The 24,481-nt window shown below is 41.6% G+C and overlaps 1 protein-coding gene across 2 annotated transcripts in view; it reads right to left on the bottom strand.

Moving 5' to 3' along the window:
• Positions 1-2,925: 2,925 nt before the first annotated feature.
• Positions 2,926-24,481, bottom strand: part of CDHR2 (cadherin related family member 2) — a 41,949-nt gene continuing 20,393 nt past the window's right edge. Inside the window, exons 10-32 of one of the 2 annotated variants that reach the window (XM_088133923.1) lie at positions 24,016-24,091; positions 23,215-23,321; positions 22,883-23,113; positions 21,354-21,509; positions 20,484-20,651; positions 20,084-20,145; positions 19,743-19,986; positions 17,386-17,625; positions 17,000-17,069; positions 14,913-15,527; positions 13,140-13,211; positions 12,661-12,710; positions 12,374-12,525; positions 11,248-11,350; positions 11,069-11,157; positions 9,013-9,093; positions 8,493-8,570; positions 7,778-7,838; positions 6,940-7,064; positions 6,560-6,673; positions 5,644-5,724; positions 5,345-5,408; positions 2,926-3,195 (exon numbers count right to left, since the gene is read on the bottom strand). In XM_088133923.1, coding sequence (XP_087990049.1) covers positions 3,046-3,195; positions 5,345-5,408; positions 5,644-5,724; positions 6,560-6,673; positions 6,940-7,064; positions 7,778-7,838; positions 8,493-8,570; positions 9,013-9,093; positions 11,069-11,157; positions 11,248-11,350; positions 12,374-12,525; positions 12,661-12,710; positions 13,140-13,211; positions 14,913-15,527; positions 17,000-17,069; positions 17,386-17,625; positions 19,743-19,986; positions 20,084-20,145; positions 20,484-20,651; positions 21,354-21,509; positions 22,883-23,113; positions 23,215-23,321; positions 24,016-24,091 — 3,189 coding nt within the window. In that variant the 3' untranslated portion in view covers positions 2,926-3,045. The remainder of the gene's footprint in view (positions 3,196-5,344; positions 5,409-5,643; positions 5,725-6,559; positions 6,674-6,939; positions 7,065-7,777; positions 7,839-8,492; positions 8,571-9,012; positions 9,094-11,068; positions 11,158-11,247; positions 11,351-12,373; positions 12,526-12,660; positions 12,711-13,139; positions 13,212-14,912; positions 15,528-16,999; positions 17,070-17,385; positions 17,626-19,742; positions 19,987-20,083; positions 20,146-20,483; positions 20,652-21,353; positions 21,510-22,882; positions 23,114-23,214; positions 23,322-24,015; positions 24,092-24,481) is intronic. The other variant, XM_088133924.1, reaches the window with a different exon arrangement.

The following is a 24,481-nucleotide window of genomic DNA, read 5'->3' as shown; positions in this document are numbered from 1 at the left end:
GCCAGAAGATACCCTCTTCATTTTCATTTTCCACCCTGATTTTTTTCCTGCCTGGGCTGTGCTATTTAGCTGTTGCTAAAAGGCAGAAAGTGAGCAGAAAGTGGGCAGTTTGCCCATCATGAAAAGTAAGCAAGGGTTCTTCTGCTGAATTTTCTTCTGTCAGGGAGCCCTGCCATGAAAAAGGAAGAAAAGTTGACCATTATACTCTGATTGGAGATGAACTCTTTGAGTCTAAGCAATGGAGGATATATCTCAAAAGGAAAGACTTTCAGTATCTCTTTACAAACAGTTGATTGAAAACATCCAGCACATGATAATTTATGCAAGACTGTGAATGGATTGGCTACACCTGAAGAACCTTCCTTCCTTCCTTCCTCCCTCCCTCCCTTGGCAGAAGAATATTGATTTGTTTTGCAGTGTTACGTGGCTAATGGGGGATGTAGACCTGCTTGAACTCCTGGGTGGAGTGTAAAGATCTCTTCACCAGACCCTCAAAAGCCAGGCCGCATTCTGTTCCTGTGATGCAAAAGAGTGTGTTTCTTTCGGATGCCTGGGAACAGCTTCCCTGATTGCTGCATTATCTCCAGGCAACAAAGGCTAACTATCATCTGCAGAGTGCATGGAAGAAGGGGGTGTTCAACTCTAAGTAGCTTTTAAAACCTTTGTAAACCAGTGCAAGCAAATGAATAGTTTGCCTGTCTGCCTTCCTGCACAAGAGAGGGAATCCATGTCAGATTTCTCCAACCCAGTGATCTCCAGAGATGTTGGACAACACCATCTATCATCTCCAACTAGCACTGCTGTTGGGGAGCATCTGGCTGATGGAAAAGTCTAGCCTTGTAACCACTTTTAGCAGGCATTTGCTGAGGTGCAAATGTTAGCCCTAGATTTGGTACACCCAGCTGCAAAAAGGGAAATGTTGAAGCACTGCCCGCATAAAGCTATTCCTAAAGTGTTTGGGGCTGGCAAGCTCTCCTCGATACATTAAACAGGGCTTTTGGAAGGCATGCTGGAGGATGAAGTTATCCTTCAGCCAGCTGCATTCCTCAGTTCCTAGAGCGCTCAGTGTTCACAAGTAGCCTCCCAGTTGCAAGATGCAGAGCCAGTTTGTGGTGTGGGCCTCAGCCTTGCAGGTCAGAGAGCGTAATAAGCACATAATAGGCACAGGGTTTCTGCTACCAGCACATTCGGCTGAGACTCAGGCATGCGAGAGAGGAAGTGGGGAGAGGCATCCAACCTGGAAGTACAAATATGCGTGGTGAAATCTACCCCCCCCCCCGGCAGTATGTCTAGAATGGAGAATGCAGCTGAGGCTATGGCCAATGCACTTCCCCCTGATCCCTCCTCAGAAATACAGGGGAAACCTACCGAGCCACTGAAGAGCCTTCCCACGCCCTGCCTTGTGTGCTGTTCTCAGTATGGTGTTTACGTGCCATATGGATTTATAGTACCAAGCAATGCTGAATTGTTACGAGTAATTTTGCCTTTTGGTTTCTTTTTTTTCCTTTCTTTATATCTTTAGGGTACCACTTGTAAACCTAGCTGTTGGATAATAAAATTTTCTCCAAAATACCCAAACAAACCCAACACAACAATCAACATTTCCTGCTCCAAAAGCTTTCTTTGTGTTGGGAGGAAGGGGTGGTTTCCTTTTATTGGGCTGAAGTTCTGAACAGTCTCCCTGCTGAGAATGGTGGAAATTGTGGTGAAGGGCTCTCAAGGTGACGCCTTGGCAGGTTCTCGAAAGAGCTGGAAAACAGTGATTTTTGCAACCTTCAGGAAGAATGTTCTTAAAATTACAAGTTTATCCTCTGAGTCATGAATTACAAGTGTCATACTCGTCAGGTACTCCAGATTGGGCCAGCATTCAAGTTTATACAGATTCCAGAAATGGAAAATGTCTATTTTCCCTGAACCTACAAGTTACACTGATACCAGGGTAAAAAAAAAAATCCTACAAGCATTTTTCCTTCTCCTGACAGTAAAGTTAGAATACTAGACTAAGAAATATTTGTTTTCTTATGACACCCAAAGAGGAATTACTTTATTCTATTTTATGGGGGCATCAACCCCGCAGGCCATACATTGTTAGAGAACCAAAAGTGAAACCACATACAAACAACTGTGCCTGAGAGAAAGTAATGTGTGTTTGCTGGGACAGTTCTATTAGCTCATTTCTAGGCATCTTAATAAAAGGTTTAGAAATCTCTGCAGGAGAATGAAAAGCTTTGACGTTATCAGTACTTCCTTTTGCAGAAGCTCTAAGAAGTGGGGGGAGGGGAACAATTGTGCTGGATTATTTTTGAAGATATTTGAGATTCACATGAAAACCACCATCTGGCCATGCTATATGTTTGAAATAAAATAGCAAGAGGCCTATGCCTTTTCCAGCAACAATGAGATAGGATGACAAGAATTTGGCTTCTACCCAGAGACTAGCAGTGCCTTGAAGCCAGTCTTGACTCTCACCGACTACATGGACAAGCCCATGCAATTTTCTTGGCAACATTAAAAACCATGGTTTTTCATTGCCTTCTTCCTAGGGTTGGGAGTGTGTCACTGGCCCAAAGTCACCTGCTGGCTTCCATGCTTAAAGCAGGTTGAGAACTCATAGTGCCCCAGCTTCTACTCCAGTACCTTCAGTCATTATACCATACTGGTTACCAGTAGCTTTATACTAAACTTTTATTCTCTGCCTTGTCTCCATTGAAGCATTTTGTTTTACTAACAATTCTCTGCAGTAGCCACATGTGTATATCTTTCAGTTGGATTCCTGCACTCAGAAGGGGGCTGGACCTAATGGCCCAAGGAGCTTCTTCTAGTTCTCTGGTTCCATGATCTTGTCTGATCTTTTAGTTTAGTTTAGGGCAGACCTGGTGCAGTTTAAGGTGCAGACCTTGAATTGATTTAGGCCACAGAGAAGACAATATTCCAATGTGTTTATTTTTTATTTTTATTATTTATTTCATTGGTATTCCAACATCTTCAGGTCACAGTTGCTATACCAGTTTGGGTCATTGTTTTGCCAGAAGGAAATGGGTGAAGTCATAGTTCTGTAGTATCCAAGCAAGGTTTTCCAAAGGCCTGCTTGGAGAGCCCTTGCTGTGGTGGCTTGTCTTTCTTGTGACTATCTAAAGCAGCTTTCAAGGGCTCTTCCCAACTGTTTGTTTCACACCGAGCATCTGCTTTGTCCAGCTGGAAAGAGTGAGATCATATTTAAAGATTATTGTTTCTGTGGGATACGAGTGCTGGATATCATATTTTTGGATTGCCACACAGTATAGAAACCATATCCTAGGCTTTGTCAGTCTTAAGACCTGAGATCTGGATTTTTTTTTTAAAAAAAGAGGCCACATCCTGTACTCTTTTCTTCAACCCACCAGCCCACCTTCTGGAATGCAGCACCTCAACACTTACAGGTAGGAGCTGGAAGATACTTCTAACAGCAGATCTATAGTGGAAACATGGGAATATACAATTGTTGAAGCCGCTGCTTCTGTTTTATCACAGAACTGCCTTCTCCAACCTGGTGCTCTCTGAATGGATTGAGAGTGCATCTCTCAGAATCCCTAGCCTTTGTCTATACCGGTGACAAATTCTGGAGATGTAGTCCCAGTCCATCTGGAGGGTCCCAGGTTGGGGAAAGTTGTAAGTGTGTGAAAAGCATTTTCTTTTGGGGTTTTTCCTCCAGAACACTAGCCTTCTAGAGCACAGCCCAGCACAACAGATGAATGTGTGTCTTTCCACTCTCTGTTTTCAAACACGTACTTGGCCATCTGGTACCCTTGTAGAAAGCCAAGCACAGTGTAGCCTATGGCTGTGAGTGTGCATGGGATTGTGTGAACATATGGTGGACTTACTTCTCATGCCGTTCCTTGCAGAGATTGGAAAGGCCTAACGACAAGTGATATAAAATTGAGCACCATAAGACCAATCTCTTCATAAAGATGAGTGAGGGGTGAACTGGAAACATAGGTGTACAGATGTAGCTGCATCTGGTTCAGCCCTTACTGATGATCTGATCTTCATGAAGAGATTGGGCTAAACCACAAACCTTGTTTTGTTAGTGCTGGCTTTGTGAGTTACAGTCCATTGTTTATAATATGTTATGCATGAACCAAAACACTATAGCTTGCTCAGTGATCTATGACTTACCACAAAGTGTGAATCTAGCTTACTGGGTCATCTTTGACAGTATAGAGCAGTGTTTCTCAACCTTGGGAACTTCAAGATGTGTGGGCTTCAACTCCCAGAATTGCTGGCTGGGGAATTCTGGGAGTTGAAGTCCATACTTCTTAAAGTTCCCAAGGTTGAGAAACACTGGTCGACTGGTGATCATATAAGCACAGTCCTTGATCTTGGTGTTCCAGACAATTACCATAATTAATGGTATCAAATGCCACTGAGATATCTAAAAGGACGGAGTGAGTTGCACTGTCTCCACTCAGGGCCTGTTGGAAGTCATCCACAAGGGTGACCAATGCCATTTCCATTCCATATTTGGCCCTGAAACCTATCTATAGAGGAACCAGATAATGCAATTCCTTGAGGATCCTCTGCAACTGCAGCCTGACCATATTTTCCAAAATCTCCCTGAATCCAGCCCCTTGCCCCCTACCTCAGCTGTCTGAAGAAGTCAAGTAGGGCAAGCATCCAACCTATAGATTTCTAAAGGCATGGTACAAAGAACCCTACTGATATCAGACTATCTTCCGCAATATAGAATACACAGCTCATGGACGACGTATAATTACTCTTCTATTGATTAGGCATTCTTACAAATGAGGGGATATATTAATCTTGGGAAGAATATAAGTTAGCTTTGTATAGAGCAGTCTTTCTCAACTTTGGGAATTTTAAGATGTGTGGGCTTCAACTCCCAGAATTGCTGGCTGGGGAATTTTGGGAATTGAAGTCCACACATCTTAAAGTTGCAAAGGTTGAGAAACACTGGCATAGAAGGACTGGCCCACTGGTGATCATATAAGCAGAGTTCTTGATGTTTTGGTTGACAGGGCAGAGGTTCTGTCCAAATGGAAAAAGCCTTCACAGATAAAGGACAGCAGGTAATTTCCATTTGCTCTTTGGGTATGCTAATCACAGATCAAGGAAGCAGAAGCTGAAAGTAGGGCTTAACTAGGAATGTAAAGATGTGCAACTTGGTTTTAATACTTTCCATATATGAAAATCCCTATAGCTTAAAAAAACCCTTATAAATAGAAAGGAGGTTTACTTATTTTAGATATAGCAAATAATATATTTACTTGGAAGGAAGGGTAGATTCCCCCTCTCAAAAAAATCATCAGCCAAAAAATGTGCAATAAAGTAGGGACAGGTATCTCACCTTCCGTTCAGCAGGAATCGAGTAATGTGGAGCATCAACCATATTTTCATCCAGAGAGTTCAGGCTGTAATACAGAAAGCAGCTTGACCAGCCAGGGGGCTATTTGTCATCTCTAGCTGCAAGTCTCCATAACCCCCTTTAACACGTGTGGAAAATTCAGCACCTCAATGACAAAATTAAGTTGCGGGGTGGGGGGAGGTGGGATAAGGCCTTGGGTAAGTAAAGCAGTCACATTAGCATAATCACCATGTGATTCTGCATAGATGGTGAGAAATTAGGGATGAAATTCATCACACTACCTGGCCACTTCAGAACTGGCATTTTCCTCAAAGCCAAGGTTCACAGAAGAGTCCAAGGAGAAACCAAGCACAGGATTAGCCCTACAGAAGAATGGTTTACAGGTGAGTGTCTTTATCTATCAGAAATGTAACCTGTCCAATGCTATGCTCAGCAAAGAATGCCATAATACAACATCTGGTAACTAACGTGCCCTACAGCTACTCTTGTATATGCCACAAACTATACACCATCACTTGCAATTGCCAAGGTGACACACAAAGGGTACTAAAACTTTGTGGTTTTCCACAATGTGGATTACCTTCTATCCAAGCAACAAGCAACTGCTATCTTAATTTTGCCCTCCTATAACAGGTTTGAAGCTTCAGAGAGAAAGATTTCATATTCTTCAGACTGATAAATGGTCTTAAACATTCCTTGGGCACTTCCATATCCTTTCAACAGCACAACTCTGCCATAATTTCCAAAGTCTCCAATTTTAGCCACATCAGCTTTTCGCTTGTTTGCTTGTTTGAAGATGCTGTATGGTTCCATCATATCCAAATTCAGCATAGCATCTGACCAACAGATGGAGTTTTATCACTGAAAATTAGCAATGGAAAGGGCTAGATGGCTTCCAGGAGGCAGGAGCTTAAAGTTCTTACTTGTATTTTATTTAGTTAGTTAGTTATCCAATTTATATGGCTGCCCATCTCAACAAGTGACTCTGGGTGGCAGACAAAATTAAAACATAATAAATATGAAAGCAAACATTATAAAAATGAAAAATACAGGCAGCCGAGAAACAACGCAGTCCCTAACACAACCAAGAAGTGGGTCCCTGCACACAGTCAGGGCCCCAGGCATTTTCTCTGTTACAAGCTGTATCTGCCTCTCTCTAGTGCAGCAAACCACTCCCCATGCAAAAAACCCACATACCCTTCTGTATTGTATTTGTTGGTCCCAGGAATAGCAGCTGCCTGCTGCACTCCATCTGCTGAGAAATTTGAAGCCACCTTCAAGGCTTTGAGTGCCTTCAACTTCCTCGTATAACTGCAAAAAGAAAGAAAGAGCAGGAAGAACTCTTTGTCGTACCAATTTGAGAAGCAGGTTGAAGGCAGTCCTTGATGGCAGAAGAATAGACCACCTGAAGGAGGTAGCTGTTGCACTGGCTTTAAAGATGTGGAGGCAGTGTAATACGGCAAAAGAGTTTAGGGTTTGCAATCAGAGGGAAAAACCTGGGTGCAATGAATTCATGCAGTATCTGATCAGAAATAGAAGAAAAAAGTTGGAAAACTGAGTTGGTGGGGAAGTTGTACCTTTTCCTCATGCCAATTATTGTCCCAGTCAGGAGGAGGAGGAGGAGGACGACAGTTGCAGCCAATCCTGCAATAATACCAAACAGCTCCGTCTCTTTCTTGGGCTCTTTCACATCCCCAGGGCCCTGGGAACATACAAATGCATTACACTGGCTCAACAAGTAGAGAATCCATTCTAGCCTTCCCCATCCTGGTGCTCCCCATATCAAATCACAACTCACACTGTCCACACTCAGCAGAATCATATTGCTTGGTTATTATAGAAACTCTAGTCTAAACATCTGGAAAATGCTAATTTGGGGGAGACCCATCTACACTACATTTAGGCTAATGCTGCAGACTAGGCTGGGAAGTTGGAAAAAAATCACAGAACAGGACTTCTTCCATAGTGCTGTTCAGAAAATTGCATCCACGTGTCCAAGAAGCTATCAGATGCCAAGCTTGACTTGAGGAGGACTTGTTACAGACAGGACTTCCCCGTGCTAGTTCTGACTTCATTGCCCTCTAAAGATTTTGGGTTACAATTCCATCATTGCCATCCACCCTGGCTACTAACAAGGGATTGCAAAAGCTGAAGCATGAAGTTGCATGTGGCCATTCTTGCTGGATGCCTGTTTCTCCAGGTGAAACTTTGGCTTCACCTATATGCTTCTCCCTTAGCTGTTTAGCTCACTTCTGGCAGAAAATTGTCCTCTCTGGCCATATATCTTGCCTTGGATGTTCCCATCTTAAAAGTTCTTTTTACAAGCCTTGGGCAGCTTCCATCCCCACTGTTCAGTTTTGTTTTCAAATTCAACTCCTCTGAATTTGGAAGATTTAGTAGGATAAAGACACTCACAATGACCAACAAGCCAAGTTGGACAAGTTGTTGCAACTCTTCAGGATTTCTTCGAATGAGCCTGGAGAAAATATATTTTGAGGCTGATTAGGAAGTTTTCCAAGAGCTGTTTGGTATTTGCAATTACAATAGAATTAAGCATGAAAATAAAAAATGAAATGAAATGAAATGAAAATAAATAAATAAAATGAAATAATGAAATGAAATGAAAATAAATATATAAATTTTTTTAAAAAAGATCTTTTAAAAAACGTCTATTTCCAACCTCTCACTTAGTGCCTTGCAGCCCCTCTTGGTTTTTTTCTGTGCCATTATGCTGAGCTGTCCCCTAGGATTGCTTCCTAAATCTCAGCCTTCTTCTGCACTGTTTCTCCTGTGTGCTCCATCAAATTTTCCCGTGTAGCTCCATGTACACTGACACACTTAGATGTTTTCCCCAGGCTCAAGTTACATGGGGCTGGGGAGAGAATACAAGTTCTAAAATACTATTTTAGAAAGTGTGAGGTCATTCTTTGTCTAAAATTATTGGGGGGGGGGGACAAGATTTGCTTCATTTAAAGGCCCCTACCTTTCCCTCTTAATTCGAGCACTTCCTTTTCCAACAGTGTCACACTAACAGCTGAGTGGGCTAGCCTTGCACATGGCACTTTTACTTGGCCGCCTCTGTTCCTTCCCCCTGCTCCGTTTATTAGCCTGACAGCAACCTGCCACTTACATGAGCACACGATCGCCAGTCAGAGCTGTGCCATTCTTGTAAACAAAATAGGCATCCATTGCAGTATTTGTCACAGCCCTATAGAAGATGAAGCGACACGTAAGATAGATGGACTGAAGGGAAATTAGCAGCAGGATCTTCTTCGAAGCATGACCATCAGAGAGCCATCTCAGAGGAACGGCTGCCTTTCCAACCACCCTACTCTACACAAAAAGAATCCTAAGAAGTCAGTGTTATAAAGGCAGCCTTATCATCTGTAGAAAGTGGCCAACTACACCCTTCACCAAGATGCTAACCATGTTGGAACCTCAAGAGGCTCCTTCCATTTTCCATACGTTCTACCAACTTTTAATCCATACAAGCACTGTAACATTCCACTGAGTATGCCTATGCCAGTTGTTGCAGCAAAATATACCCCCAATACTTCAACATCTCTCTCCTCTTTCTTCCTCAGGTATTTCATAGGCTTTTTAACCTCATTTACTTCCTCATTACTATTGCTTCCCTCTGTTCAAATCACCTGTTAGATTTGGAGGAGGATGAATCATCTGTATAGATTGATGCTATGTAGACTGTTGATCCAGTTGCTTTGCTCAGAATTCTGGAAGCAGCATAAAACAGGCAAGTTATCATCACGGTTCCACGCTAAATAGCCCACATGACTGCATTGCAGGTAACCCAGTTAATGCTCAGGAATTGTAAAATCAGCACTACACAGTGGCATTTTACTGCATACTCTGATCCTCCCTGGTATATGGTCTACTCTGTACCATCAAAATATGAGAGACTCATGTCATAGAGAACCATAATTCAAAACCACATTTAAAATATGGAGATATGGAATCAGTGAAGGTAAGCTTGGGTGGGGGGGCAGCCATCTTTAGCGCCTATATTTAGAAAACATTTCTAAGGGATTCAAAAGACATTGACTCTGAGCAAGGAACCGCTAGAATCCTGGATGCATGAACTATCTACTACCCTATCTTAGTCAAATGTTCTAACTTTAAGTTCCTGAAATTGATGCAGTGGAACCTCAGTTTACGAACTTAATTCGTTCCGTGACTCTGGTCGCACCCCGAATTGGTCACAACCCAAAGGAAATTTCCCCATAAGGTTCAATGTAATTACCGTTAATCCGTTCTGGCGTGGAGGACAGGGAGGCGGCTATTGCTTGGAGGGAGAGTCCCCCTCCCTACGACCATGTGTCAGGGGCAGAAAATGGCCGCGGACCATGTGTTAGGGGCAGAAAAATGGCCGCAGACCACGTGTCAGGGGCGGAAAAATGGCCACGGACCACGTGTCAGGGGCGGAAAAATGGCCGCGGACCACGTGTCAGGGGCGGAAAATGGCCGCGGACCACGTGTCAGGGGTGGAAAAATGGCCGCGGACCGTGTCATGGGAGGGAAAATGGCCACGGATCTGGTTCGTAACCCGAGGCGGAGTTCGCAAACCGAGGTAAATTTTTGCGGCCGGAGCTGGTCGTAACCCGAAAAGTTCGTTAACGGAGGCGTTCGTAACCCGAGGTTCCACTGTATTATAATGGTAACTATTTACTTTGCCTATGTTTAGCTGCTCTTGTTCACACATTACACTAAGGCATAATGTGCTTTGTCTGGCTTTGGCCCAACATGATGTGTGAGCCCCACCATTGTAATTTCTAGACCATAGTTTATGACTTAGCACATTAGGTGAAATCCAGTAAATTATGGTACATTTAGTAAACCAGGGTTAAGCAAAACTGGTTTATTGTGATATGTGAATTCAGTAATTTTTTTAAGAATGGCTTTCCCAAAGCTAAATGATATCTCCTCCACTTATGGAGTCAATGCCTACATGAGTGCATGCACACACACACACACACACACACACACACTACACTGCTTTGTACTTTATTTTGTGAACTGACATTTTATTTTGCCTTGTTCTGCATAATAAGACTGTCAGAAGCACCATTTTTTATACAGTGATGGGGTGAGAAACTACATTACAATCTTCTAAAGGGGTGAAATTTAAGCATAAAATGTGCCTACACATACACACAAATAAATAAATAAAATTAAAAACCAAAACCAGAATCAAGCACAGCCAAGATTATGTTATCATTGCCCCATAGAACTCATATCCAGCTTCATCCAACAGGATGATTGGAAGGTGAATAATGCAGAGTGCATAGATTAATACACCTGAAGGGTAACAAGCTGGGAAAAGATGATCACCTATATTCTGACTGAAGGGCATCATAAGGTACTGAAAAGTTTATATAACAGTCTGTGAAGGAATATGAGACAGAACTTCTGCATGGCGGTGACAACCCCTGCTCCTTTGACTTGTGGTTTGCGCTTTTTAAATGGACATGTGACTATCTCTCCCCTGCCCCCAAAACTGAGATAGACATTTCCATTTTTCAAGCAAAAAAAAAAAGCAGCTCTCAAAAATCCAGCTTCTGAATCAGCTTTTGAGTCCTGTACATAACAATTCCTCCATCCCTGTTCTTTCTGTAAATGACCTTTCCATGAAGTTCACCATTTGTCCTACCTCAGAGTTCACCAGTTAGTAAGCAGAAGAGGGTACCATACCGTTTGATTTCATTTGAATTAGTCTGCACTTCCTTCAAGGAGGTATCAAATTTCAGATTGGTACGGTAGCTCTGATCCACGCTGAAGATCTGGAAAAGGAGAGAAATGATCATTCTCAGAGATCAGACATTATGAAAACTCTGTGGATGGAAGCTGGCCAGGAGAGAAAACAAACTTACATCCAATGATGTGAAGTTGCTTCGTGCTTGAGTCCCATTGTCTTTGGCTTCCACTCTCACTTGATATCGACCCTTCAAAACGCTGTTGAGGTTGCTTGCAATTCTGCAGGACAGAACATGCTGCAGCATCAGAGATGCATGTTCTGGTTCCCACTCTGCACTACCCTGAAACAGACTTGCCCAATCCCTTCTCCATCTTGAAATATTTCTGCATTAGTTGCTTTAATCCTTGTGTTTCAAGTTTTGGGATAGTTCATCAGAAAACCAAATAAAGCATATACTAAACTGGAATCTTTATTGTAGCATCAGAAAAGAGTTGGATGTTACCAAAGACAACATCACAATTGTATCCTGTTGTTAACATTTCAATCATTTAGAAACTTGTTTTTCAGAAAATGATAGAGTAGACTAAAATGAGATTGTGTAAGATGCATTCCAGGGTGTTATGAGAACCCAGCCATTGGTGTTGCATGTTGTGTGAGCCAGATTATCCTATTAAACCATAATGTGGCTTATTATTGGGGAATAGTATGCTATGTGAACACAGTGATTGCAGTTTGCTAATCTGGGTTTAGCATGTTGTGTTAACTACATCCAGAGGGTCACTCAGCATTTATGACAGCCTCTCCTAATCATCTCAGTAGCAGCGTAATACAACACATCTGGGGCGCACCAAACTGAGGTTGTTCTGTGAAACCCAGGATCAGCAGGCCCACTGAAAACATTAAGCCCCAATTAGCTAAGCCATTATCTGAAAGTTCTACTCCTATTTAGCTGCTTCTATATGTGCTAGAAAGCAAAGCTCTCCTTCTCCCTGCCCAATTAGTGACCTCCAATGAGCCCTATGGGTATGTTCAAAGTATGTGCGTGGAAATAAAGCACTGCGGCAATATATTGATGCAAAAGCCAGCTTTACCCCCGTGTCTCATCTCCTTGTCTTGCAATGCCCCTTGGGTTAAAGAGCTCTATTAAACATATCTATCCAAATATCCTCATGATCTTACTGATCAATACAAGGAGGTCAAGGATGGGGTTGTTAGCATGTGTGCCCTGCATTTACTTAATGTGAACAGGACTGTAAGATAATATTCTCAAAGCTTTCAGGGAAGAGAACTCCATCACTTACTGGATGGTTCCAACAGAGACACCTTTCTCTGTTGTTTTTGCCACTTTGAAAAGATCATAAAACGTCTGGTCCTGTCCATCGTCCTGGATGAAAACTACCCCAGAGATGCTAAATGTGATCACACCATTTTCATCTGAATCAGCATCTTTGGCCTGGAAGGGTGAAAGGAATATTGATGGACTTTGAAATATTATCAGCCCCTGTTGCATAGTTTGTGAGTACCAAGTTTAATTCCTAAAAAAAGCATGAAATCTGTGCCACCAAATGGACATACTGTACAGTCTTACCTTGACCACAGCCACTGGCAGGTCTATTGGAGAGATTTCTGGGATTATTACTGCAATGAAATACCAGATACAGATCAGTGAACCCCATCAGCAAAACACAATGGGTTTTGTTCTCTTGTAAGGCTCACTACCAAATCACATTATAATGGGGCTGTTGCCTTCTGCTCCCAAGCACGTGCTCTACCAACACCCATTGCCTGGCTGTCCAATATGGTGTTCCTCTGCCTATTCAGAAAGCTGAACGTCCCCCTTACGGTTGGCTAACGGAAAGAGGAATGCATATGTGGAGGAGGTCAACCTTGCAGTGAAAGGAGAGGCTTTCTGAGATCTGCAATCAGTTATGATCTCACAGAGATGGATGTCCCTGCAACTGAGTCAATTTGCACAGGGTAAAGTGAATAAAGCACCCTTAAATGAATCTGACATACCACCCCTCATCCATTAGGGGGCAGTAAATTGTCCTGCGATTCTGCTCTTACCAAAGGTGTCATCAACAGGAAGAAACTGGGGTGCGTTGTCATTTGCATCAGCTATCAAGATTATCAGGGTCTCTGCAAAAAAGCCACAAGTAAACAGACTCTAGTCACTGATCAAAACAGTTCTGAATGCCTTCATGGAGACTGCACAATGGAGTCATAAACCAGTTCTGCTCACATTTCCCATGAATAGCACATGTTGTTTCCTTGTTTATATAAAATATCCCAGTGTTAGTGCTGATATTTCTATTCTAGAGGAGTGAGAAGCCTCCATTTGTGAAGTTGTTAGGATCAGATGATCTGTGGTTGTACTTCTTTTTTGTAGCCACCTTTCTACGAGACAAATAGGACCGTGGCAATACCCTGAGATAAAGAAACAAGTTGTGGCATTAAGCCCACTGGCACACAACCATCTACACCAAACTGCGATTACATCAAAATGATGACATGAGCGTGATGATGTCATCATGCAAATTTTGCTCTTACATTCTTGCAGCCCAACATGTGATACAATTACTTAAGACACAGTTTTGAACTGTGATACAGTTTGTCACTTGCTCCCTTTCTCCCGCTGCAGGCACTTATGCACTGGCAGTTTTACCTCTATTCAGCAATGCCAAAGCCACACACAGCAGCCTTCCCCAACATTCAGATGTGCCCGACTACAACTCTCATTAACCCTACCTCACATGGCTAGTACATCTGAAAGGTTATGAAGACAGCTTGAGTGAACAGAAAGAATGAACTCCATCATTCCTTCATGTATATTTTTTCTTGTGGAACACCTTTTCTGTAACTATATTTCTTTTTTTAAAATTAATGTTTATTAAAGAAGCTTTTTTATAAAATAAAAACAGTACATGTTTAAAGAAAAAAGAAAAGTAAGAGAAAAGTGATGAGTAAATAGTAAGAAAGGAAAGAAGGGACAAAAAAAGAGAAAAAGGAAAAAAATATATAAAGTGCTTCCGATCTGCTTCCAATCTCTTTATAGCAGTTATAAATACATTTCTATTTTATCCTCTCTCTTTAAGGTTACATCATGGTTCCCTTCTTTCCACATTCTACTCATTCTAGTGACCAAACCCATACATCATAAGTTCATTTTTTTCTGTTTTCAGCAAAAACTCCATAAAGTGTTTCCAGTCAAATTTCTCTAATCAAACAAGTCAATTTTGCCATCTCTGCAAATTTGGTCATCTTCACCAACCATTCCTCCATTGTGGGTATTTCAGAGTCTTTCCATCTCCATGCATATATGTAACAATATTTCTTCTAGTTGGGTTCTGTAACCCAGGGGTTGGGTCTCTATGGTGCTGTCCAATGCTATGATTCCAAGTATTCCCCTTTCAGGAGACTTGTTGCAGGTAAGTGAGGTGGCAAGAGGAAGAAGTGCAGGTGCAGAGAGTTCAACTTCCTCTTCCATGTTATTCTTTATCTCCCTAACCATTTGTAGGTCATCAGCACAATACAGGACGGGCTGTGCTATCAATCGCACCCATATGACAAACTGCAATGCTAGCAACCTCTTTTGTGATCAGCTATTCCCCAGGGGAATCAGGTACCAGTGACAGTTTTGATACTTGTTATTTTTCTAGATGATATCCTTTGCCTCTAAGGGATGCTAGGAATGGAACACGTAGTTATTATAAACACTTAAATTACCCCCGTGGAATTAAAAAATCTAGTAGTAAAGGAAAAGTAGGACAGATAGAGGAAGGGTATATAGCTCACAGGACAGAGAAAGTGTGAAAGCAAGTGTTCCTTCAGGCTCCTTACCATTTCTACTGTAAGGGTCTCCTACTGCAGTGAACTCATCCTTAACACGCAGCGTGATTTCCACTTGGGTGCACAGTTCATAGTCTATATCTGGACTATTCACAAAAAGTGATCCATTGGCTGTCAGGCGGAACCAGTGCTGACATATATTGCCTGCACTGCCTGAGCTGTTGAAACATGCAACAGCCAACTCCTGGAAGACTAATGAGTGGTTGGTGTCTTTATCAGTAGCCTTTAGCACAGCTACTAATGTATGTAGTTTCTCATTCTCTATAACATTAATGTTTTGTGGTGGAGATGGTACAATGGTTGGGGACTCATCATTGACATCCAGCACATACACCCTCACCATGGCAATAGCGACCTCCACTGTTCCCCCAAAGTCTGAATTTTCAGCCCGTACAATCAGATTGAAGAACTTCTCCTGCATTTGGTCATAGTCAAGAGCAATGTCTGGGTCTAGGTACAACATCCCCTGATACCAGCCAGATCCCTGGGCACTGGAGCGAATCAGGAAGTTGTTTGAGCCTACACTGCTATTAATGTAGAATGAGATACGGTTGTTAATTTGTGTTTGATCAGCATCTCTGGCTTCCACATCTCCCACAGAGATACCTGAGATAGAATTGGAATATCAAAATTAGAATAATTGTAGAGTTAAACATATTCCACCCTTCTCCACCCAGATCATAATAGTAGAGCTCTACAGTTTCTTTATGAATGGCAATGCCACCAATCAAGCAAATGCTATCCTATGCTTTCAGGTTTTTAAAAGATTTTTTTTATCCCGCCTTTCTTATTTTTATGAATAACTCAAGGCGGTGAACATACCTAATACTCCTTCTTCCTCCTATTTTCCCCACAACAACCCTGTGAGGTGAGTTGGGCTGAGAGAGAATGACTGGCCCAAAGTCACCCGGCTGCTTTCATGCCTAAGGCAGGACTAGAACTCAGCAGTCTCCTGGTTTCTAGCCTGGAGCCTTAACCACTAGACCAAACTGGCTCTCTTTCATACAGTTTCAGTTTCATGCACTGCTAAGCATTCCCAATACTGGTTCTCAAGAATCCTTTCATGCACTATTTTAGGTGATTTAAACTGCCTCTCAGATTGGCATTGAAGATGCCAGTTATAATCTTATAAGCCACAAATGACTTGGTTTGCACATGTTGTCAAACAACTATGTTTTGCTTAACCCTTGACTGGGTTCATAAAGCCCACCAAGCCTCTTTGGGCATGATTGAGAAAAGTGACAACACTCTTGTCTGCCATTTTGTAGTGGAAAACACATGAAAATTGTAGTGCAGACCCTTTAATAGCAAATCACAGGCTAAAAAATAAAAATCTTAAGATCCCTCCCCAGACCCTCTCATATGTGTAATGTGGCCTTATCTGTCCACTTTGCAACCTATGTTAAATGCAGCTCATGGCCACCAAGTTTTCTTAACCTTGCAGTAAAATATGAATTAGTAATTTGCAGTTCTCACTACATGCTAAAGCAAAACCAAACAAACCACACTTTGTTATAGCACAACCTATACAGTATGTGTAATGAAGCTCTGTTAATCATCTTGTCCCTTAAAATGTGTACAGATCCATGCTGGATGCCATATATTAAAACTCTGGGTAAATTTTAGAAGAATATCATCTGTCCAGAACTCCCTCCTTCAATGAAGGCAAATAAATAAGATTAGTTTAGAAAGGCCTGGAAGATTTTCCTCTCCCAAAGACTATCAAGATAATGGAATCTATGAATGCTGGTCCTCGTGGCTATATATTGCCTGCAATTTCAAGCAGGGTGCTTCTTATAATAGCTGTCTGGGAACCAGAGCAAGAGAGCACTATTGCATCATGTCCAACTTCTGGTCTTGTTATAGACATCTGATTGGTGATTGTAGGAAAAGAATGCTCAACTAGCCTAGCTTTTCATCTGATCCAGTAGAGCTCTGTAGCTGGTCTGTTTAGCTCCTCACTTGGATTTTTTTTAGAATGCAGTAACTAGGATTTTTGCATCAGGCTACCCTCCAAGATATTTTCTAGTTTCTAGTTTCATTTCTAGCCCAGACTAAAGAGATGCAGTGAATCATACCTTGCAAGCCTTCAGGAACAAAGAACTCATAATTTGAACTGTTGAATCTGGGTGCATTGTCATTTCTGTCCTAGGGAGAGAAGAAGTGCTTACAATAATACCATCCTATGTCTAAGATTGCATTGGGCATTCTGGCAGCAGTACAGGAAGAAAAATAGGGGAGGGGGATCGTTATAGCACATAAAATGATAGATATAATGTTAAATTTGAAACCCTATTACCAAGGTTATCCAACTGCAAAATAAAAGCAAATTCCATTTTTGGAGTGTTTTACACATGCTTCCTTCTCCACTAAGCATCTTACCTAAATAGAATTTTAGTTTTGCATTAGTCACAATCTCTTTCTCCAAGCATCTTAGCTCAAACTCAAAGAGTAGTAGGATTACCTCCACAGTGAAGGTGACATTGACAGTGGTGTTCAACTGAGGGGTCCCCAAGTCTTGTACAAGTACTGTCAGCACTATCTTCCCATTGAGCTCCACAGGAATAGCTTCTCGGTCCAAGGGCCCTTTGCTGACTAGCAGTCCAGTATCTGGGTTAATAGTGAAGTTGTTGCTGAACTTGCCAGGCATAATTTCATAATGCAAGTTGCTATTATTCGTGTCTGGTTTATCCTGATCAGTGGCCTGGGAAGAGAATTGAAGAAAATTATTCTTACTCTTACTTCTTACTATTCCTTGTTTCAGTCAATATTAGGAGTAAGATCAAACTTCCCCAACTGGATGATTTTTAGATGCATTTGGTCACCCAGCACAGCCAATGAAATAGCAGAAATAGGAACCCAACATGTCAAGAAACTACCAGATTAGTTTCTTAGAATATTTCCTAGATTAGAATTAATTAGATTAGAATTTCTTAGATTAGGTTGTTTTACACTGAGATGAAGACCAATTATCCCATATTTGCTTTGCATGGTAGGTCCCCATATTTTTCTATGGCAGATCTATATAAGTTTGAGGGTTTTATTGGTCTTAGACTTCTCACTCTAAACTGCAGCGCTTTGGTCTCTCTGGGAGAGACCATCCAACTACTAATCAGGTCTGATTCTGCTTAACATTTTTTAGATCAGCCAAGATCACTACTACCTGCTGTGACAATTTCAGGGGCCAAGATGGAAATAGCTGGGTACTTTTTAACTCCTTTTACCAGAACTCATGAGTTACTGCTTGCACAGACCTTAAAGAGGACTAGACTGGACATCCAGGCCTTGAAGAGGCCATAGCCTGACTCACATGGTGTACTAAGCCATGATGTGAGTGTTTTGGTTTTGGCTTGGTATATTGTGAGAACTAAGCCAATTATGGTTCATACAATAAGCCATGGTTAAATAAGCGATGTCTTAACATGATGTGTGACCCCAGCCACAAAAGTCAAAGTATGTTCCAAGTCAGTTCAATGTGTGGATACAATGCATGAATATCATGCAACTTTATCAGAAAGTGCCTGACCACTCAACCCACTACAGCACATCCAACACAAACTATGAAAAGGATAACCCTGCCATCAAAAACATCTCAGAAACAACCAACAGACTATTACAATCACATGGCTTCACATAGCACACAAACCAACTAAAGCCCTCCAAAACATCTTAAGCAAACCAAAAGACCCAGTAGCCCAAGAAGAAAAAACAAGAGTCATCGACAACATACAGTGTAAGGCCTGTAACCGCCTCTATGTAGGACAGACGGGCAGAAGACTAGCAGAGTGCATCCATGAACACCAACTAGCAGTCAGAAGACACAATGAAAACTCTTTCATTTCACAGCACATGGAGAGTCTCAAGCACAGTTTCAACTGGGAAACTGTTAGCATCTTAGACCAAGCCAAATTAAAAAATGCTAGGGAATTCCTGGAAGGTTGGCATTCAGATAAATCAGCCACCAATAGACACACAGAGATAAACCATATTTACACCATGCAAAAGAGACAATAAAAAAGCTAGGAAGGAAACAAAAAGACCACAACATATACTCTCCAGCAGCCAACACCCAGGTAAGCAAGGATTAACACCAGATAAACAATCAAGCAGGAAACAATACCCTAATCAAGGAACTACCAAGGAGAAAACCATACCCCTACCAACACTGGCAGGGCAAGCTACTGTATATAAATAGGGAACAAAACCGCCCTAATTCACACTGATGATGTTACCTAGTCAGGTAATGAAATGTCTGCAAGAAAACAACCAAGCTCAAAGAGTATCAAGGACTCGACAAGTCAATACATATCTTAAACAACTGGATATTCCACAACTGTTTAAAACCTGTGCAAAGAAATGGTATGAGTGCTATGGGTTCTTATTTGCATGGAAGGAATTCCTCTTTCTTTTGAGTCCAGAGGTTAAATGACCCATAGCTGTGGCAGTCTGAAGTTCCTGTCTATATCTAGAATGGTTGCAAATGCCATCTTTAAAAAACACAAAAACTCAGAATATCACATTCTGACTCTCCATGGTAATCATATGGCTGTATACAACATACAAAGATAACATACTAAATAATAAATTAGAAAGTCTTACAGTCATAACCTAATTTTGGAGTAGGGCTGGGAAGAAACAGGATAGACACAATTTGATGAAATAATCTCAGTTCCAAAGGTAAACTTTCAAATTTATTATCTATAGTTAAATGATTTCTTCCAAGAAGCAAACTATTGCTTTTTTTTTTTTGCTTGAAAATGCCTATTAGTCTAGTTTGGGAAATGTTCCAGTAGACAAAGGAAGCTGGTATTTTAGCTCTACCTGGATCTGGACATCATCAATGCTGTTGCCCTCAGTGACCATGAAGTTGTAGGAACCTGTCACAACTGGAGGTTTGTTGTTGATGTCAATCACTGTGATCTCCAGCTGGGTAGAACCAATCAGCCCATCACCGTCCACCGCCTGCAAAGTAGCGTAATAGACAGAGCGGATTCCCCATTCTATTTTACTGCCATTGGCCACAAATATTGTACCGTTCATTGCATTCACAGTGAAAGTTGATTGGCTGCAAAACAGACAAACAAGATCACGCCCACTTAGCAAGAGAATGCTGACACCAATCCTTTTTCTGCTCCTCTCTGCTAATTATTGTATATACTTACATGCTGTTAGGGAGTAATTGGTAGGTGATCTCTCCAAACTTTCCACTATCTGGATCAGTGGCCTGCAAAAAAAATTGAAGGAACCATTTGTTTATCATAGGTTCTTCAGGATTTGCAGTCTGCAGCTCAAGAAGGAGAGAGCCAGGATACAAGTAGGTTTCCCTTCTACTAACAAATACTGTAATTGGTTTAAATGGATTAATAGCAGACTTAATGCTAGATCAGTTGTTGCTGGATCTATAGAAGAAAAATTTAAATAGTTCTATGTGCAGGGTGTGAGGAAACAAGGAACATAATATTCTACAGGCACAAAACAGTCATAAAGTCATAGAGAGAATACGTCTTTCTATTCCCATCATCTTTAACACCTGGACTCCAACTAGCCATGGAGCTTTCTTACTGTGATATTAGAAGCTACAATGAAACCAGGTGGACTCTCTTCCAATACGGAAAGCTTGTAGTCACTCTGTTTGAATTCAGGCCTGTGGTCATTGATGTCAAGAAGATGGATGGTCACTGTGGCAAAAGAGCAGCAATCATCTGTCCTTCTGGTGTCATTTGCTACAATCTGTTAGTACACAAAAGCATCAAATTACTAAACTTATCTCATGTATGTTCATCATCAGAAGAGAATTTCCTTCAGGATGAGTCTTGTTGACTCAGGTAGGAACACGACAGGGCCATCAAAACTCCTGCCTGTTGTCTAGCTGCTGTCAGCCCATTGAGATAGGCAAAGTCAAGAAATGGGCACAGCAGAAATGCCAGGAATGCTCTTTATTGTAACTGAATAAAGAATCTGAATCTGAGTCAGGGTTTCTCTCTGCCCCCTTATACCAAACAGAATCAAAGCAGGGTTCTTTTGTGTTTCTTTCTCATGCTTTCTTCTTAAGCAAGTATGAGTAATCTTTAAGTAATCTAAAGTAATCTTTTCTCGACATCTCCGCTTAATGGCTCATTATTCCTTCCCCTTCCCAAGATCAGATCCACATTTCTTGACAGCTGTGGAGAAGGGATAGCCATTTCCTTGGCAGCAGCTGGATGGGGATAGTTTGGCTCCACCGTTGATCCCACAGTACCAGCCACACACTTTCCACACTGAGATCTGAGATCTGCAGAGTATAGAGGCAAATGTGCCAGGATTTCCCCGCTTAGGTCTCCTATAGTAAGGCTATCTAAGGGGTATTTCAGTGCTCAGAGGGAAGAATGTTAAACTGTTGATTTGGAGTACCTCTCAAACAAAGGATCTATTTTTTTTCCCTCTTTTTCTCACCTCCACAGTCATAGTAGTTGTATTTTCATAATCCACAAGGCTTGAGTTACTGACTACCACTTGCACAGTCCCTTCATTTACAATCTGCCTGGGTGACACTGAGAATGCCCGTGCATCAGGACCCTTCAGGAACAGCTGGAAAGTACCATTTTGACCCTATTCAAAAGAGAAGACATGACATTCTAAAGGAAGTGTATGAACCAGGAGAATTGGTTAGTACTAGCCAGGAGGATGAATCCTGATCAGGATTTTTGACAATAGAAAATAGCGGGTAGCAGTGCATTGTCCCCCACCCCCATTAACCTGCAAATGCTCCTGAATTTTCCTGGAGCTGGAAACTTTCAGCTGTAAAACAAGATTTTTGTAACAATCTCCTGTAAAAGAAAATGATCTTGGACTGACACTGACGTATCTCTCAATGTCACATTAAGCACATTAAAATATTTTATCAAATGAGCTGAAATGATTAGATGAACTTTTAGCTTGTGTTCTAAATATGCAAATGAGCATTCAGTAACTATATTTAAGGCAAGGTAAAAGAGAGAAGCTACCGCTGGCAAAAACAGTGAAGGTAACCGAATACTATTTGCCACCTTAGTCAGTACAGGTGATTGATTCCCTTACCATTTAACTGGAACAACCTGACTTCAGCCAACACAGACCTGATACAACAGTGTTGTAAAGTCTTTCCAGCGTGTTGTAAAGTCTTTCCAGCACATTTGCGGGATTATAGTACAGTACTGGCAAATTCAGTGGAATGAAATGGAACATGTTCATAATTCAGAGAAATTGAAGAAGTATGTAGGCTCCACTCCCCAAAACACACACATACACAATTTTCCACTTAAAGGAATTTTTAAAATACCAAGTTTCCTTTAGGTTAAACTCGACTCCTAGTGACTTGATAGACATGTCCTTATGAAGGCTTTTGTGACAACAGGATGGAAATATTTTGCCACTGCTTTCTTCCAAGGTTGTTTTCTTTCTTTCTTTCTAATTTAGTCTACAACATGTTTCATGGTGGTCTTTGATCCAAGTACTAAGCAGGTCCAATCCTGCTTAGCCTAATCCTGTTAGGTGCTGCCACCTAGCTGGTCAAAAGAATTTAAAGCTTGACCAAAATTATGATGAAACTTTGTTCTGCCTTTAGCCCAAATTCAAGGTCCTAGTCTTCAGTGAATGAAGCAGCAGGTTAGGTTTCCCAGCTGGGCAATCATATCGTGCCTTCTTCTGAGCTGTTGTCTTTTTATTCTAGCTTTGCATCCACCACGTGAAGATGCCTAATCAATCCACTGTTATGTAGCAGTTAAGGTGTTGGACTAGAACTGGAAAGACCCAGGATATGTCTACCCTCAGCCATGGAAAGTCACTGAGTGACTTGGGAACCAGATGGCCACTCTCAGCCCAATCTACCTTGCAGGGTTGTTGTTGTGGGGATAAACTACAGTATAGGAGTCCACCATGTAAGAAACCTTGAGCACCTGAAGGAAAGGCAAAATAAAAAGCTAACAAAATCCTCACACACTCACCTTGTCAGGATCATAGGCCACAATACTGAGGTTGGCCACAGGTGTTCTGGCAGAAGCATGTTCCTCAATCTGACCAGAAAAATTGTCCTCTGTAGGACCTGTGAAGTTGCAGGTAGGACCCGTGCATAAATAAAACTGAGGTTTGTTGTCATTGATATCAGTGATATGGATGGTCACCTGGGTGCTCACTTGTGCCGTTTGATTGTAAATGTCCAGATTTCTTTCTTGAGCCTGTCCATTGAAGCAAAAGAGATCAACTGAGGCCTCTGACAAAAAGTGAGGATTGGGGAGAACACAGACTGACCATTCCCCAAGACTGCTCTGTTACTCACAATAATCTGAAACTGCACCTCTTCACTTGGCATACCCTCTCGGTCCAGGTTACCACTCACAGTGATGACTCCTGTGGTCTGATTCACTATAAACAGTCTGGTGGCATCTGGAGAGGGAGACAAGCCATCCTATTAGCAGAGTTGGAGAAGTAACACTTCACTAAGGATGGCCATTGTGTTTGGCTTTTAATTTGGACCTCAGGAAAGGGGTATGTTTTTGTATAAGAACAATTCTCTAACCGCTTGGCCTGTTGTAGGCCCTCAAGCAGGTCCTCTGTCATCTTTTTCCTCCAGCTCTTGGGAAGGAGAAGCAAGAAAAAGTTTAAGACAGCAGTTGTCCAACAGAGTCAAGATTTGGTGATGGGACAATTTCCAGAACTGTCCACTGCATGGATAGGCAGTGTAATGGCCTCCAGAAGTTGTGGATTCCAGGCCATGCTGGCTGGGATAATGGGAATCTAAGTTCAAAATACATAAAAGGCACTATCTGACTATAGGAAAAGGTCTAAAGCAATGGAGTTCAATCACACAACAAGGAAGCCAGGAAGACATCTTGGGAAGAATGTGATAGGAGAGCCAGGCTTGCTGTTGTAACATGTCAGAAGAGTAATGAACATCAACTATGATTTCCTAAGCATAAGGGTGTTGCTAAGTGTTTTCTAGATATAAAGTATCAGTAATAGGAATTATAAAAACTAGAGGCTTATTCATAATTAGTTGCATAGTGCTAAACTACAGGAATCATAACCTTGATCCTGTCTGCACACCTTATATCCCTCCTCCCCCAGTCCCTTTACTCACTGATGATGCTGTAATAGATTATATCGTTCACATCTTTGTCCTTGTCAATGGCCAGCACTGTCATCACAGGGGTACCCTAGAAGGAAGAAAGCCTGAATAAGGTAAGGCATATTTTGTACCCTCACAGTATGTAGAGAAAGAACCTAGTTTGCCAATGTGTTAATCAACCCTTGCAGTTGTGTACAATTCTAGATTTATAAAAAAGAAATTAAAAGGTGAACAACATTCCAACAAGGAGATAAAATAATACTCCATCTAGCTAAATCATTGCTGTTCAGGAAAATTGTTTTAGGTGCTGAAAAGACTATTCTATTTGATCTTTGCAGGACAAGGGGTTATGGAAGAGCCTTCAGAAATCTGCTCCAGCTGTTTTTTTAAAACATTTTGTCAGCATGAAATCATTCATGCATACTTTCATTTAGATTCATATTGGAAACAGACATTGGCGAGATTCTAAGTGTTGTTT

Source organism: Python bivittatus, unplaced genomic scaffold (assembly GCF_059951505.1).
Source record: "Python bivittatus isolate LINGU-HERP-01145 unplaced genomic scaffold, Pbiv_v1 ctg000080_np1212, whole genome shotgun sequence".
Taxonomy (NCBI): Eukaryota; Metazoa; Chordata; class Lepidosauria; order Squamata; family Pythonidae; genus Python; species Python bivittatus.
This window is presented reverse-complemented; position numbering and strand designations above follow the sequence as displayed.